The 17,064-nt window shown below is 40.6% G+C and overlaps 1 protein-coding gene across 1 annotated transcript in view; it reads left to right on the top strand.

Moving 5' to 3' along the window:
- Positions 1 to 17,064, top strand: part of LOC139367220 (extended synaptotagmin-like protein 2b) — a 55,751-nt gene that overhangs the window by 20,938 nt on the left and 17,749 nt on the right. Inside the window, exons 8-15 of the mRNA XM_071105434.1 lie at positions 6,547 to 6,667; positions 7,878 to 8,054; positions 8,329 to 8,411; positions 10,686 to 10,734; positions 11,128 to 11,217; positions 13,319 to 13,414; positions 15,196 to 15,258; positions 16,588 to 16,605. Of these exons, the coding sequence (XP_070961535.1) occupies positions 6,547 to 6,667; positions 7,878 to 8,054; positions 8,329 to 8,411; positions 10,686 to 10,734; positions 11,128 to 11,217; positions 13,319 to 13,414; positions 15,196 to 15,258; positions 16,588 to 16,605 (697 nt within the window). The remainder of the gene's footprint in view (positions 1 to 6,546; positions 6,668 to 7,877; positions 8,055 to 8,328; positions 8,412 to 10,685; positions 10,735 to 11,127; positions 11,218 to 13,318; positions 13,415 to 15,195; positions 15,259 to 16,587; positions 16,606 to 17,064) is intronic.

Raw genomic sequence — 17,064 nt, 5'->3', positions numbered from 1 at the left:
GCATGTTTTGGAACAGTGGCTTCTTCCTTGCTGAGCAGCCTTTCAGGTTGTGTCGATATAGGACTTGTTTTTACTGTGGATATACAGTGCCTTGCGAAAGTATTCGGCCCCCTTGAACTTTGTGACCTTTTGCCACATTTCAGGCTTCAAACATAAAGATATAAAACTGTATTTTTTTATGAAGAATCAACAACAAGTGGGACACAATCATGAAGTGGAACGACATTTATTGGATATTTCAAACTTTTTTAACAAGTCAAGTTGGGCGTGCAAAATTATTCAGCCCCTTTACTTTCAGTGCAGCAAACTCTCTCCAGAAGTTCAGTGAGGATCTCTGAATGATCCAATGTTGACCTAAATGACTAATGATGATAAATACAATCCACCTGTGTGTAATCAAGTCTCCGTATAAATGCACCTGCACTGTGATAGTCTCAGAGGTCCGTTAAAAGCACAGAGAGCATCATGAAGAACAAGGAACACACCAGGCAGGTCCGAGATACTGTTGTGAAGAAGTTTAAAGCCGGATTTGGATACAAAAAGATTTCCCAAGCTTTAAACATCCCAAGGAGCACTGTGCAAGCGATAATATTGAAATGGAAGGAGTATCAGACCACTGCAAATCTACCAAGACCTGGCAGTCCCTCTAAACTTTCAGCTCATACAAGGAGAAGACTGATCAGAGAAGCAGCCAAGAGGCCCATGATCACTCTGGATGAACTGCAGAGATCTACAGCTGAGGTGGGAGACTCTGTCCATAGGACAACAATCAGTCGTATATTGCACAAATCTGGCCTTTATGGAAGAGTGGCAAGAAGAAAGCCATTTCTTAAAGATATCCATAAAAAGTGTCGTTTAAAGTTTGCCACAAGCCACCTGGGAGACACACCAAACATGTGGAAGAAGGTGCTCTGGTCAAATGAAACCAAAATTGAACTTTTTGGCAACAATGCAAAACGTTATGTTTGGCGTAAAAGCAACACAGCTGAACACACCATCCCCACTGTCAAACATGGTGGTGGCAGCATCATGGTTTGGGCCTGCTTTTCTTCAGCAGGGACAGGGAAGATGGTTAAAATTGATGGGAAGATGGATGGAGCCAAATACAGGACCATTCTGGAAGAAAACCTGATGGAGTCTGCAAAAGACATGAGACTGGGACGGAGATTTGTCTTCCAACAAGACAATGATCCAAAACATAAAGCAAAATCTACAATGGAATGGTTCAAAAATAAACATATCCAGGTGTTAGAATGGCCAAGTCAAAGTCCAGACCTGAATCCAATCGAGAATCTGTGGAAAGAACTGAAAACTGCTGTTCACAAATGCTCTCCATCCAACCTCACTGAGCTCGAGCTGTTTTGCAAGGAGGAATGTGAAAAAATGTCAGTCTTTCGATGTGCAAAACTGATAGAGACAAACCCCAAGCGACTTACAGCTGTAATCGCAGCAAAAGGTGGCGCTACAAAGTATTAACTTAAGGGGGCTGAATAATTTTGCACGCCCAATTTTTTAGTTTTTGATTTGTTAAAAAAGTTTGAAATATCCAATAAATGTCGTTCCAGTTCATGATTGTGTCCCACTTGTTGTTGATTCTTCACAAAAAAATACAGTTTTATATCTTTATGTTTGAATCCTGAAATGTGGCAATAGGTCGCAAAGTTCAAGGGGGCCGAATACTTTCGCAAGGCACTGTAGATACTTTTCTACCGGTTTCCTTCAGCATCTTCACAAGGTCCTTTGCTGTTGTTCTGGGATTGATTTGCACTTTTCGCACCAAAATAGGTTCATCTCTAGGAGACAGAACACGTCTCCTTCCTGAGCTGTATGATGGCTGCTTGGTCCCATGGTGTTTATGCTTGCGTACTATTGTTTGTACAGATGAACGTGGTACTTTCAGACTTGTCTGATTTCTTTTGATTTTCCAATGATGTCAAGCAAAGAGGCATTGCGTTTAAAGGTAGGCCGTGAAATACATCCACAGGTACACCTCCAATTGACTCAAATGATGTCAATTAGCCTATCAGAAGCTTCTAGAGCCATGACATAATTTTCTGGAATTTTCCAATCTGTTTAAAGGCACAGTCAACTTAGTGTAAACAATTGTTGTGTCGTGCACAAAGGAGATGTCCTAACCGACTTGCCAAAACTATAGTTTGTTAACAAGAAATTTGTGGAGTTGTTAAAAAACTAGTTTTAATGACTCCAACATAAGTGTATGTAAACTTCAACTGTATATATATATACACACACACATATGTTGTTTTGCTTTATACAACGCCCTGAAACTCATGGTTTACAGGCCACATCAGGCCTGCAAATCATATTATGCTGGCTTGCAATGTGATGTGTAATTCCTAATGGGGATATCCAACTTCTGGAATATTTTATCACCTGCAACTTGTATTCAGAATACTGCCAGAGTTAAAAAGACAGTTATGAGAATACCTAACTCATCTAAAATGGAACAATCATTTCAGTATGGATGAATGCAACAACCATGTCTCTGTCACTAACAAATACAGTCATGAGTGGTAACTCTGAAATGTACTCGAAAATCAAGGAACTCTGCAAAATATTTGAATAAGGCTTTTACACAAAGCAGTGTGTTAATTTAACACTGTTCTGGTGTCTAAATGGCTCCACATACTCAACACTTTCAGTGTCAATTAAAAAGATGTTAACACTGGAGAATTTGCTGTGTGGGGAAAATCGAAAACTGACCCCAGATCACCGTCTTGGAGCAACTTCACCCTACACCTTCTTTTGTCAGGCCAAGCTTTCACCTAATCACCTAACTAATGTGATTAGTTCCCCTACAGGTTTTATTGCAGGTATTCTCCTCTTGGGGTTGTTGTATGTGATTGGATAATTTTTTTTAAGGTCGCAGGAGGACGACCGCTAGACGACAGCTAGAGTGACCATCGCCCTACGGCTTTTAGGCTTTCGAGCTTTCAGTCCATTAAATGCTCATCGCAACACATGCCTGCCTGACAGGGCTAAAAAAAAATCTCACACAGCTCAGAAAGCAAGAAGGTTTTTACGGTTGAGCAAGATGTCATTTTCATTATAAACTCATCTCTGACTTATATATATTTAAATTGGGCCACTCCACCAGCTCTCTGGGGTAGCTAAAAGGCTCTACATCCGTACATCTCTCAAATCTAAAATTATGGGGTAATGGGGAGGGGACTTGGGGATTTCTTAGGGCTAATTTACATGAAAGAGTGCATTGGATGATCTGCATATTAAGAGTAATTGTTAAGCTTTAGTGTAGAATAGAGTAGACTGTAAAGACGCATTGGCTAATAAGTTTGCACTTGTATTGTTTTATCATTAAAATATTCTGGGGTGTGGCAGTGCTACTACTTGCATTGAATCCCAAAGGGGGAAATTGGATTTGTCACCACTCACTAGCAATGCACAAACAGCAACAACATACACATCCGAGTCACATAGACACATAAATAGAGCACTGATGGCTGGTGCAACAAGCACAATTCATGACTTCCATAAGCCAATGGATTCAATAGAATAGATTTCCCTCTTCTGGTAAAGGGACCAATATAATGTTCTCATGGCATTCAAAGAGCAGATATCCTTTGCCATCTCTGCAGATCTGGGCATAATTTGTATTATCAACAGTCAATTCTTAGTTCTACATTGTTGTGAGTTGACAGTGCCTTCTGGTGTTTAAACCTTATAGCGCTACTGCGGCGGTGGAAAATGTCCCTAATAAAGATTTCGTGGTACGGTCACTCTCCTCCTCACAGTCTATTGATTTAGACACGGGTGTTGACACATCCGCAGCTCAGTGATGGAAATCATCTCCCTGATTCTACAGAGCACAACCGCCCATCCCCCCCACCGCTATTTCTCTGTAGGGGTGTAATAGATCTGTGCAGTCAGTACACTGTGAGCCTGTTTGTGGAGGCTCAGTGGCATGTGCTAGGTTCATGGGCTAGGGGATTGGGGGGGAGCTGCGCCTGCTTCTGGGTTAGTGACAGGACAGGACAGGCCCGGGCAGCAGAAAAAAAGACAGTCTCAGAGACTAGCTTCCAACCACAAGCAATAGACAGTGCCAGCTGCATGTTGGAGGGGTGGAGTCCACTGTGTCACAGAGTAGATAAAACCCTCCACCCCTTCCAAAGACCCCCCCCCCCTCCTCTCACTCACTCTCTCTTTTTCCCTCTCCCCCCCTCTCACTCTCATATCCCCTTGATGTTATTCAACACAGGTTGTCTGACAATTGTAGTGTTATTATTTTTACTTTTGGAGTACGGCCTAGCTCTGTGTACCACTGCAAGGTCAGGGGAACAATAACAGCTGATACTGCATGAAGCTCTCTACATTGTGTGTGTGTGTGTGTGTGTGTGTGTGTGTGTGTGTGTGTGTGTGTGTGTGTGTGTGTGTGTGTGTGTGTGTGTGTGTGTGTGTGTGTTACATGTGAATGATCACATACTAAAGAAGAATCATGTTCCCTGTAATTCTGCTTAATCTGCTCCCAGAGAAGTGCTCTAGCTTTCTGCTCAGCTGCAAGAGAAATTATAGGATAAATTGATACATATGTTTCTTGGGAAGCCTTCTTAGAGAAATGAGAGAGAGAAAAAGTTAAGGAATGGGGGACATAAAAATCTATGTTTCATTTTTACAGATTGCTTAATTCCTCTCATACATTTTATTTCTGTTTACAGAATCGTACCCAAGTGGATAGCTTGAAGGTTAACAGAACATTTCTCAGCAGTTACGAGACCAGTCTTAGCTATCGACTTCCCTTACAAGGCATTGTCATTCTTAGGTTGTAAGACCTCCTGCTCAGTGACACTCTCACTGCTACAGTTGCAAGAAAAAGTTTGTGAACCATTTGGAATGACCTGGATTTCTGCACTGATTACTCATAAAATGTGGTCTGATCTTCATCTGAGTCACAATAATAGACTATCACGATCTGACTAAACTAATAACACACAAACAGTTGTACTCTTCAAATTGTTATTGAAGACACTGAGTAATCATTCACAGTGCAGGCTGGAAAAACCTCTGCGTTAACGTCTTCTCCAAAAGCTATTTGGAGTAGTGCGTCTCGAATAAAGATATGAGATTGGAGGTGTGGGTTGCACAGGTGCCCTGCCCTTTAAATAAGGCACACAAAGCCTGGTTACTGACAAATATGTTCTTCTCCAGAAAGATTGGTTTGTGTGAACCGTGCCTCGATCCCAAAAACTTTCACAGGACCTTAGAAGACGCATTATAGAGATGCACGAAGCTGAAAAAGGTTACAAAAGCCTTGCTGAAGACCTTCGGTGTTCATCCGTCCACGGAGAGACAAATTGTCTACAAATGGAGAAGATTCAGGACTGTTGCTACTCTCCCTAGGAGTGGGCGTCCTGCAAAGATCACTCCAAGAGCACAAAGGGCAATCCTGAAAGAGGTAAGAAAGGAACCCAAGGGTAACAGCAACAGACCTCCAGAAAACTCTACAAACAACAAAAGTCTGTGTTCATGTGTCCACTATCAGAAAAACACTGAATAGCATTGGTGTTCATGGAAGGACACCACCAAGGAAATCAATGCTGTCTAAAAAAAAAAGAAGTTTGCCCAAGATCACCTGGATGTTCCACAACGCTTCTGGGAAAATGTGCTGTGGACAGATGAGACAAAAGATGGAACTTTTTGGGGAAAAATGCACAACGCTATGTGTGAAGGAAAAAGGGCACTGCACACCAACACCAAAACCTCATCCCAACTGTGAAGCATGTTGGAGGGAGCATCATGGTTTGGGGCTGCTTTGCTGCCTCAGGGCCTGGACGCCTTGCAATCATTGATGGAACAATTAATTCAAAAGTGTATCAAGACATTTTACAAGAGAATATCAGGGCAGCAGTCCATGACCTCAAGTTTAAGAGAGTTTGTTGGGTGATGCAACAAGACAATGACCCAAAGCGCACAAGTAAATCAACTAAAGAATGTCTGAAAAGGAAGAAGATTCGTGTTTTGGAATGTCCTGACCTTAACCCAATGGAGATGCTGTGGCATGACCTGAAAAGGGCTGTGCAATCAAGACAAACCAGAAATATTGATGAACTGAAACAGATTTGTAGGAAGAAATGGTTCGGAATTCCTCCTCAACAGTGTGCAAGTCTTATAAGCAGCTACAGGAATCGTTTGGGAGGATCTACAAGTTACTACATTCAAGGGTTCACTTACTTTTTCAGGCCTGCACTGTGAATGCTTACTCAATATCTTCAATAAAAATGTGACAAGTACAACTGTTTGTGTATTACTAGTTTAGTCAGATTGTGTTGCCTATTATTGTGACTTAGATTACGATCAGACCACATTTTATGAGTAATCAATGCAGAAATCCAGGTCATTTCAAAGGATTTACTCCCAAAAACATGCTTGAACCCCTTCCAATGTTCCCACCATCTTATAAAACAGAAAAATACATGTTCCTTTGTGCTAAACTGAGATTAGGTGAGAATAATCTCATCCAAAAGTCGTACTCACTGATTGTTGGGCTTGGTTGTGTTTTGTTTTTCCCAGTGGCTTCTCAGACAGTCTGATTCAGGACATCATCTACAGCTACCTGGTGTTGCCCAACCGCATCACTATCCCACTGGTGGGAGATATAGAACTGGCTCAGCTACGCTTCCCTATGCCAAAGGTACTGCAGCCGTTCACCTATCCTATATCTAACCATACATATCATTATCATATTTCAGACATTAATTAGAAGAACACATTTTGGGGGGATTTTGTTTAGTATTTTGGCACGCACAATTTTTGGGACCATATCAACAATAGACTATTAAACAAAATACTAAAATATGTTTTTGAGTAAAGTAACCCTTTAATTAACAGTGTTTGTATTAGCAGAGCCTACACGTCTGCCATCAAATCCATCATTTGATGTTGGAATTTTTTTGTGGACCCCAGGAAGAGTAGCTGATGCTTTTGCAGCGGCTAATGGGGATCCTAATAAAATACCAAATATTCTACATGTATGATGATCCTGATAGGTAGTGATGGAGCAACAAAGCTTCCTGAAGCTTTTCAGGTTTTCAGGCCAATTGTGTCAAAAAAAAGCTTAATTACTCGAGGCTTTGATCAACACAGTGGTACACTAGTGGCACCTGCTGGTCAAAAAAGGGGCATTTAATTAACCTCAAAAGTAGACTTATGTCAAGATGAAACTACCTTCCACGAAATTGGTTTCTACAGTATGTAGATCCAGCTATAGGCCTTCACACCAAATGAATGCGAAAGTTAAGTATCATCTAATTCCCTGGTTTTCCTGGTTTTATTCAGTGCTTATCTTTTCCATTAATTTGTGGTGGAGGCCTATAGATGGATCTACACAACCGATGTTGTGGTACATGGTTTCATCTTGACTAAAGATTAGAGGTCTTTAGAGGTCAGAAGTCATTGGACAAACTTTTCTATGCAAGTGCAATGTCCCTTGAAAACGTTTTACTGCGGTGGGCTAAATCAGGGTCACACAGAGTGATTCTTAAACAAATCTACTTTGAAACAAAAGTATACACCTTATGGGCTTAAAAAAAAGTAGACACCAGTACCATCAGATATAGAGTTGAAATGTATTCCATTTTGAGTTTAAATCCCAATATTACACTTGATATACATCACAGAAGACTGAAATATAGCGAAACTGTTTGACATAGAAACACTGGATTTTCTTTGTTCAAAAATAATAGATTAATTATGAAATTATGAAAAATATGAATAACCTTCCACCCATGAGGCCAAAGATGGCGCTTTCGGTAATTGACTACTGGAAAGAGCTACAGTGTCGCTGTATTCTATTTTTAAAGTGTCCGTTTCCTGAATTGTCCCTGTGCTGTGTGTGTCACCAGGGAGTCCTGAGAATTCACTTCCTGGAGGCTCAGGACCTGGAGGGGAAAGATAAATTCCTAGGCGGGCTGATCAAAGGGAAGTCTGACCCCTACGGCGTCCTCCAGATTGGCAACCAGCTCTTCCAGAGCAAGACGGTCAAAGAGAGTCTGCACCCCAAATGGAACGAAGTTTATGAGGTGAACAAAATGAACTGAAAATGAACTCTTCCAATGGCACGTCAACCAAAACCGCAAAATATTGGTTATATTATACAGTAACTACCCCAGGGACAGCAATATAGGGTATGTAGAACCAGATACAACTTACATGTACTTATTTCCAACAGTCCAATATTTCCTCTTATTTTTGGCTTTCGTGCTGTTTTACCCATCATGTCATGTTTTACCTTTGGTTGTATTCAATGTGAACTACTGTATCTGAGATTGTATTTAGTTTTGTCCTTGTCCTTAGGCCCTGGTATACGAGCACTCAGGCCAACATCTGGAGATTGAGTTGTTTGATGAGGACCCAGACAAAGATGATTTCCTGGGGAGGTAAGCTCATATCCTGCACTGTAAAACCATTCTGTTATTTTCAAGGTAAATGACTGTTTATGAACTGTATCTTACTGTACAAGCTTAATACAATGGATTAGCATAAATTACATTACATTGTGGGAAAATATTCAACAGACGGAAAATATTTGATGTATTCTGGACTTTGGACTACTGTAAAATATGCTATGTAAAATACAGTAGAAGTTCACTTACAGTTTTTGTGAATGTTCAAAATAGAATGCCACATAAGGTCATATAAGGTCAACAAAATCAAAGCAAATCCTCTAAAGTAAGAGAGAACATGTTTTTGCTGTATTTCAAATTGCTTGTAATTCCACCCCACAGAATACAGTAGTGTACTGTATTTCTGGTGTGGCAAACCCTTTTGACCACTAGTGGGTGCATGTTATTGTTGTTTCTGGCTCATTAACATATTTTGAGGCGTGCCTTGTAAGAGGCGACGTTTGTGCCACCCATTAGTGAGAGTGCTGTACCAATTTAAGTCTTAAACCTTTAATGGTTGAGTATTTGCCATCTCCTTTGGTCTGTTTTGCCCTATAGTCACTGCCAGGTTGGATGCCTTTGTTTAGTGATGGGAAACCGAGACTTTCTGAAGGCTTTAAGGTTTACACCAAATTGTGCTGAAAAGCTGTTCATTAATCTGAGCTAGTTATGAAGAAACTAAGCTTCCTGACGGTTTGCCAGCCAATTTTGTCAAAAATAGGTTCATTACTACTTTTAGCACAGTGCACATTAATGGCATCTGCTGCTCAGGAACACACGGCTCAAAAAAGCATGTAATCAATGACATCCGAAGCTTCTTTTAATCGGATCACATGCTTTTTTTGCGTTGCAAAATGCGGAAATCCCACTGATTTCGCCGCGGTGCTGATGCGTTCTTCGACGCAAAGTTGCTTTCAAACACCGACCTCTACTGGACACCTTATTTACCAATTGACTTAGATTGTCTTCGGTGTGTAGTGCCTAAATGGTAGCTCAGTTTACAGTACCTAAATCAGTCGGATCTCGCATTTTGCAACACACGGTTAAAAAAAAAAGTAGTAGTAATGTTTCTTTGAACCTTTCCATCTATGCTTTGAAACTAGCAACCTAGTTGTTTAAAAAAAAAAATGTATACCAAAAACATTTACAAAAAGACGTTTGCTCCATTGCATGATTTAGGATGTTAGATAAAATAAAAACTGCCTATGCCTGTCGAAACTCATCATTTAAAAGCCAGTGTTTCGAAGAAAACTACTTACAAAAATAAACACGTCTTTATGGGGATTCAAGACAAGAGACTCACTCACCACTGCTCTACAGGCTGATGGTAGTGTGACGTACAAAGCTTCAACCGTCGTCGTCATCACGTGGTATTGTCACTTAGTTACAAGCATCGGTACGTTGTGTCGAATTAGTAGTTCTTTGAAAACCGCATCGAGGCTACGGAGTTACGGGATCAGTCGTCCCATCACTACCTTTGTTAAGGCCTCTAGAAGTGCAAGTTATATACTATACTGTACGGTAAATTACAGGTAGCCAGTTGCCTGTAAGTTACCGTAAACACAACAGGAAATGATTTACAGTGTGTCTTTTTCTTATCACCCCATGCTCACACGGCTTATTAGTCCTCTGCATTGTGAGTTATTGTATCCAATATCAAGCAAATGATCTTATCTAGCCGAAAATGTCACACACTTAGCTCTGGTCCAGAGTGTTACGTGCGGCTTGCTGATGCCGAGCTTTCAGCGCTAGCAAACCGCACGTGACGCCCTGGAGCAGAACTATTGCAGACTTAGCATCTACCTTCTCACCAAAAAACCTCCCTCCTATATGTCACAGTGAAGGGTGGCCCCTTGAAAGAGAGACGAGACGCATTGAAGTATCTGTGACGTACTAAGTATCTGTGATCAGTGTACAATAGTCACATGAGGAGTTGGACCAAAGCTATGCTATCCCCTTGGGATGAGGCCCAAGAAGCAGAGCTTCTGTCCAACTCCTATTGTGACTATTGTACACTGATGGCAGATACTTAGTACATCACAGATAATAATGATAACTTTAATGTGTCTCTTCTCTCTTTCAAGGTGTGCTGTCTGCGTCCCAAATGGCACCCTATTCCCAATGCATTGCACTACTTTTGAGTGGAGCCCTATTGGCCCCTGACTGGGTCGGAGTGCCAACATGCTGTATCAGTGAATCAATTTGGCTTCTGTTGTGATTAATCCTACCTACTGATTTCTTATCCAATCTTTGTGTCTTCGATTGCAGCCTGATGATCGATATGACGGAGCTTCACAAAGAGCAGAAGGTCGATGAGGTAAATCCACCCGCTGATCCGATATATTTTTTCATAATTTTTTTCATTTGGTTAAAAGAAGAAAAAAATCATGAAAATAGAACAAGAGGCTTGTCTTCAGTTCTGCACTTGGATAGCGATTTTGCCTTACTATAATATCCTGCCTTTGTCAATTTGAAGATACTGTGTTGTTATCCATCACTCCTACACTACGTCTGGGGAGACGGCCATCCCTGTTGGTGTGATTCACTCACTACTTTACTCTGTTGAGATTTAGGGTATGTAGGTCCCAAATGTCATCATATTCCCTATATTGTGCACTACTTCTTTACCAGAGCCCTGGTGAAAAGTAGTGCACCATAAAGACAACAGGGTGCCATTTGAAATGCACCCTTGAACATCCTGTCGTTCTAGTGGTTTGATCTGGAAGAAGTCTCCTCGGGGAAGCTACACTTGAAACTGGAGTGGCTCTCTCTGCTCTCCACCCCTGAAAAGATGGACCAGGTGCAGTATTTGATATTAAATTATTTTATTTACATGGACATTTATTTTGTGCAGCATTCAAAATACTCACAAATCTATATACACTACAAATACACACACTTTTTTAAAAATGTAACCTTTATTTTATCAGGGAGTCAGACTGAGACCAAGGTCTCTTTTACAGACGAGTCCTGAATGATATACACTGTATATGACAGAAAATACACACATCAAAATCTAAATTCAAAATGCAAACAGAAAGGAAATTGGCTTAGAGGCACCAAAACATCACATTTCAGGACATTTTTAAGATTGTTCCACAGATAAGTTTCAAAAACACTAAAAGCTGATTTACATAACTGTAGAGACCAAAGGAATTTCCAGAGTTAGCCGTCCCTGAGACTGGGTGCAGTAACTCGTATGTCTAAAGTTTAGTAATGATGTTATGTACAGTGGGAGTTTTTGTAAAAGGGCTTTATATATGAAAACATAGGAATGTATCAACCTACGTGACATCAAAGACGGCCGACCAACTTTCTGGTGTAGAATGCAGTGATGAAAACTGTCACCCATAATAATGTTCAGCTCGCTACATGTCCCGAATTATTGCACAACGCTAGCCCAACGCTAGCCTAATGTGATCCACTAATGCTAGCAACCCTCAGGAACAACTACACAGATGTGACAGAGAAAATAAAGGTAGACGGAATGGAATGATGCAAAATGTAAGCTACAAATTGAAGAAAACTTAACACTAAAGTGGCCGTTATAAATGTATGTGGGTATTACTGATGGTGGCTCCTGATAGTGACTAATATTTAACATGATACAAATTGTACAATAAAATGATGAAAAGCCTGGCTTCTGATTTCTTAACATTTGAAATCATGAAATATAGTTATTCATGTCACTGAAGGAGAGAGGGGTAATGTATGTTTACATTATGTCAGGATATGTTATTGTTAGCCATCAGGGAATCCTATGGGAGGAGAAGAGACACAGTCTGGTACAAGTCACCATGACAGCCATGAGTTGGGGAGGAGTGAGGATTTTGGGTCAGAGGTCAGTTTAGATGAAGTGAGGAAGAACATATATCACTAATGTTCTGGATAGCAACAGAGGTGTATCGGCTGTTCAGATGTATAAGGAGGGGCTCAGCGTAGGAGAAAGGGTTCAATATCAGTGCGTGTGAAAATGTTCTTTGTCTTATGCAGCTGTATGACCCAGTGGGTGAATAAACTTGGTTTGAGCTTGATTAAGTGTCCGTTAGTTTTTGTACTCTGTTCATTTAGAACCTAACAATAATGAAAACATTTTAAAGCGCGTACATCAACTCAGCAGGTTCATCCCTACAGAAGCCTATAGCCTGGGTCTCCAAATTTCATGCCACTTAAATTGAGGGCACACAATTAAAATTCGGAAAATCAGCACAGCTATTTATAGCCCACTTCGCTTTTGGAAAAGGGGCCACAATACATGTCATGTTGATACGATTTTCAGTTTGCATCCATATGACTGGTTTCACATTCGTGTCCAGAGATCATCAGGAAAAATCATCTAAAACGATTGCAATGTGTATTTACAATCCTCTTCTACAAATGGATTACTCACTGACTTAGCTCTTATCAAATGCGATTGTCAATTATAAATACCACTGCATGGAGAATGCTGTTATTTCTATTGGAAACAGAAAGTAGATCATTTTCCCACTTGGTTTGCTCGACCTTATTTACCTTAATTTCTTAGATCTCCACCCCAAAATGAATAGCGGGTGAATAGCATGCTATTCTCATGCTTAAGTTAAAGGTCAGAATACGAATAGAGAGAAAAGTGCATAAAACGGGTCGGAATCCGCCCCATTTAGCACACACAGGCAACCCCTTATCTTTTCAATTTGGGTTCTTACCCCCCGTTCCCAATCGTATGATAATTCAAGACAGGCCCAGGCGTATATAATGGCATCGTACCAGCAGGCTAGCTTGAACACCTTGACTTAGCCTGTCTCTCTCGGTCTTGCTATTGTCACGTGTATTACATTTAGATGTGAATTAGAAGGCTGCTCACTTCTCCTAGTCCAGTTTGTCTCAGTAGTGACCTCCGCCTGTCTCTCCTATCCAATCAGGTGTTGAGGAGCGTGCGAGCTGACAGAAGCCTGGCCAATGATGGACTCTCGTCTGCTCTCCTGGTGGTGTACTTGGACTCGGCAAAGAACCTGCCGGTGAGTGGAGCTGGATGACAGGACTGTTCAGTTAAAGTGGTTTAGGGTTGAAGGAGTGTTCTGGTGGTGGAGTGAGGCACAAAATGATTGAATTGCTGCAAGTAAAAGCAAATTACAGGACGGTTGATTTGGCATACTGTACATGATTACATTTACTGTAGAATGATTTGAATTGTTCCCATGCCATACACATTCCTGTTAATGTTAACAAATGTTGGCCTATGACATGATGTGAATAAGGACACAGAGAACAATGTAATATATTTCTGGACATATTCTACTCCGCCCAAGGGAGCTATTGTGAATCACGCCAAATTGGACTTGAAAATAATGTTTCCGAAATATTTTTTACCGCAGCTCAGAAAGCCTTTTCAGTTACACATTTTCACGTGTAGTTGTGCAAACATCGCACTGAAGTTCAGTCCACATGCCATAGTTGACTGTTTTCATCTTGACCCCTGTCTATCTGGTCTTCCACGCATTTAACGTGACATGAGCACCTCAATGGATTCATCTGTGTATCTGTCTGTTGAAACTCCTTTTTTTGTCTCCTTCTCCAACACTGTCGTTTACCTTTGACCTTAACCCACAGATAAGGGTCAATATCAGCCCAAGACAGTCAACTCCTTAATGAGCCTGTCAGTCTTAGCCTCTTTAGCATCTTAGCCATATTTTATTTAACTTCTTCTCTCCCTGTTCTTTCCCTATAAAGAGCGTCTTTACAGGGAGCTTTGGGTGTGGAAACTTAAAAGAGAGGAGAGCATCTGGCCTAGTATTTTGTGAGAACAATACCTCAATGTATAGAACCTTATTTGTGAGTCCTCCGGTACTCTGCATCCTAGAGTTAGCATTAGTAGTGTGTGGTGGGGTTGAACCGTAACAGACTATCTCTGGTGCAGGGCGACGTTCGGCTGCGCTCTTACTATCACTAAGGTAGTGGAAGTGTAGCCGAATGACGCCCTGGACCAGAGCTAAGTAACAGACCTGCTGCAGTGAGTCTTGTACCATAAAGCATGTCGATTGACTCTGCTGCATGGTTCTAAATCCAATAATATTATTATACAATTTTCGATAGCGGGTAGATCATGAATATTTTTTATCTTATAGACTAAATAATAATTCCAATAACTCAGGATAGAGGATAGTGCTTCATCTTTCATCCAACAACAAGGTACATGCAGGGACAATATGGTTTCCAAGAACTATTGATTTGATGGTTTCAGGGTATTTGATTGAGGGTGCTATTTGTGGCGCATTACTTTAAGGATGTGTTGACGGCTGTTGCTTTTAGTGTCTGTCTAGTGGACAGTTAAGTCTAAGTCAGAGAATATTGACATACTGTCAGATCTCTTATTAGCTTGAGCAAAAACAACATCCCCCATCACAAGGTCCTCCCAGCAATCATTCTATAGCTTCTCCCGAATAGAAGAATCTTTTCATTCACCGTACAGCTTTTCTTTTATTCTGCCTTCTCCATTCGTTGTAATGTCTGCTTTGTTCTCTATTGTTCATAGATGGGCCTTTTTTTAAATTTATATCTTGGACAATCCTCTTGCTTTGTTTCTTGGCTGTCTCCTTTCCTTTTCTATTCTCTCTGGATTGTTGTTGTTTTCATACCACTTTAAGACAACCTAATCTAGTTCTGGTCCAGCCCGTCGTTCGGCTACACGCTCACTAGCGACATCCTGGACCAAAGCTAAACCTAATCGTACTCAGTCCCCTCGTCCTACTAACTCCGGATGTGATTTTTCTCCCCCCCCCCACCCCCCTTTGGATTAAAGAGCGACCGGTTTAATTTCAACCATGACGTGTTGAAACAAGCCTCTGTCTATAAATCCCTGAAGGTAAAGTAAGAAAGTGGGATGATGCATGCCAGCACACATAGGCAGCTTATAATGGTCTCAGTCTGTGCCCGTCCTTACTTTGTGCCATCCAAATTGACTTGGATTATTTTGCTCGTTTATGGTAAACGCATTGTTTATTCATTGTGAGTAATTGTTCATTCACGCTTGGAGATGGGTGATCACTCTGTCTATGTCTGTCTGTACTCTTTTTATCGCTTCAAGCATCACATTATAGCATTTAATTTACTGCACACTATGAGAACTGGATTTTTAACATACCTGGACCCTTACAAACCAGGGGCCGTATGCATCGAGCATCTCAAGAGTATTAGACTGCTGATCCAGGTCCCTCTGTCATGTAATGTTATTCATTGTGATCTTAAATGCAAAATCCGAGCTCTTACTCTGAGACGCTTGATACAAAATGGCCACAGATGTTTAATGACATGCACTATAATGTTCATCAAAGCTCAAAACATGGTCATTTGGTAGATGAAGAAAGAGGGAGAGATAGAACTAGAGGGGGACGAGAAATCAAAACCTCACTCACCCTCTACACTCAAAAATATGCTGGGTTAAAAATAACCCAATTTGGGTAAATATTGGACAGAACACACGTTGGGTTATTTTGACCCAACCAGTTGACCCAACTAATTTGATTTTGGGGTTATTGAGCTATGACCCTGCCAGATCAGAAGAATGGATGCGTGGCTTAGTAGGTTGTGGCTTTCAGATAGTTATTTTTGGCCACAGGTATACGTAAATATGTTCTGTTGTATTGTCATCATATGTTAAGGTTGCGCACACTTTTGTAGCTTTTATGGGGTTTACACAAGAGTATGAGTTCCTCAAGTGCCTAAGCATATCCCAATGTTGGGAGAGTTACCACTTTGTTCTAATGTTTAAGTAATAATGTTATTACATTTATATTTAAAGAAGACATGGCCTGGGGGTGAGCTTCCAGATAATTATTTTTGGCCACCCATGAAAGTAAAGGTAATTCTTGTTCATGTTGAGTTTGTACATTGCAAATCAACATTTTCCTTCAATATTTTTGCACATTACATATATACATTTATCAAAAATGTTTTTAAATATTATAACAAAGTGGTAACTATATCAACATGGGAATATGCGTGGCCAGTTGAAAAACTCTATAAACCTCATTAAAGCTACAAAAGTGTCATTGCTCTATCTTAGCATGTGATGGCAATACAATAGAACAGATTGACCTGAATGACATTTACTATCACGAGTGACCAAAAATAACTATAATAAGGCCATGCGCCTACTAACCCCTACTAAGCCCCTACTAAGCCACACCTCCAGTCTTCAAAGAAAGTTGAAATATCCCAAAATGTGTTCTGTCCACGATTTATCCAGCGCCGAGTTGTTTTTTACCCAGCATTTTTTAGAGTGTGCACATTTTAATATAGAGCTTGGACTAATACAATAATTTGTCCTGAATGGAAATCTGCATTTAACCATTCCTTTTGACTTCTGACTAAAAACATATTCTGGCATGTGATAGTTTGGGGTTGTGTCTCTCTCAGATTGTTTTATAAATCAATCTTTTTTTTTTATCAGACTAAAGCCATTTCCAGGAGGTAGGGATGCACTTAAGTTTGGTAACTTTAGACTCATACACTGGATGTGTCCAAAATGACACCCTATTACCTATATAGTGCATTACGTTTAACCAGAGCCTACGGTATGGGCCTTCCTCAAAAGTAGTGCACTACACAGGGAATATGGTGGCATTTGGGAAACACACATTGTTATATGCACAAGGCATCTATTATAAAC

The sequence above is a fragment of the Oncorhynchus clarkii genome, chromosome 15, assembly GCF_045791955.1.
Source record: "Oncorhynchus clarkii lewisi isolate Uvic-CL-2024 chromosome 15, UVic_Ocla_1.0, whole genome shotgun sequence".
Classification (NCBI taxonomy): Eukaryota; Metazoa; Chordata; class Actinopteri; order Salmoniformes; family Salmonidae; genus Oncorhynchus; species Oncorhynchus clarkii.
This window is presented reverse-complemented; position numbering and strand designations above follow the sequence as displayed.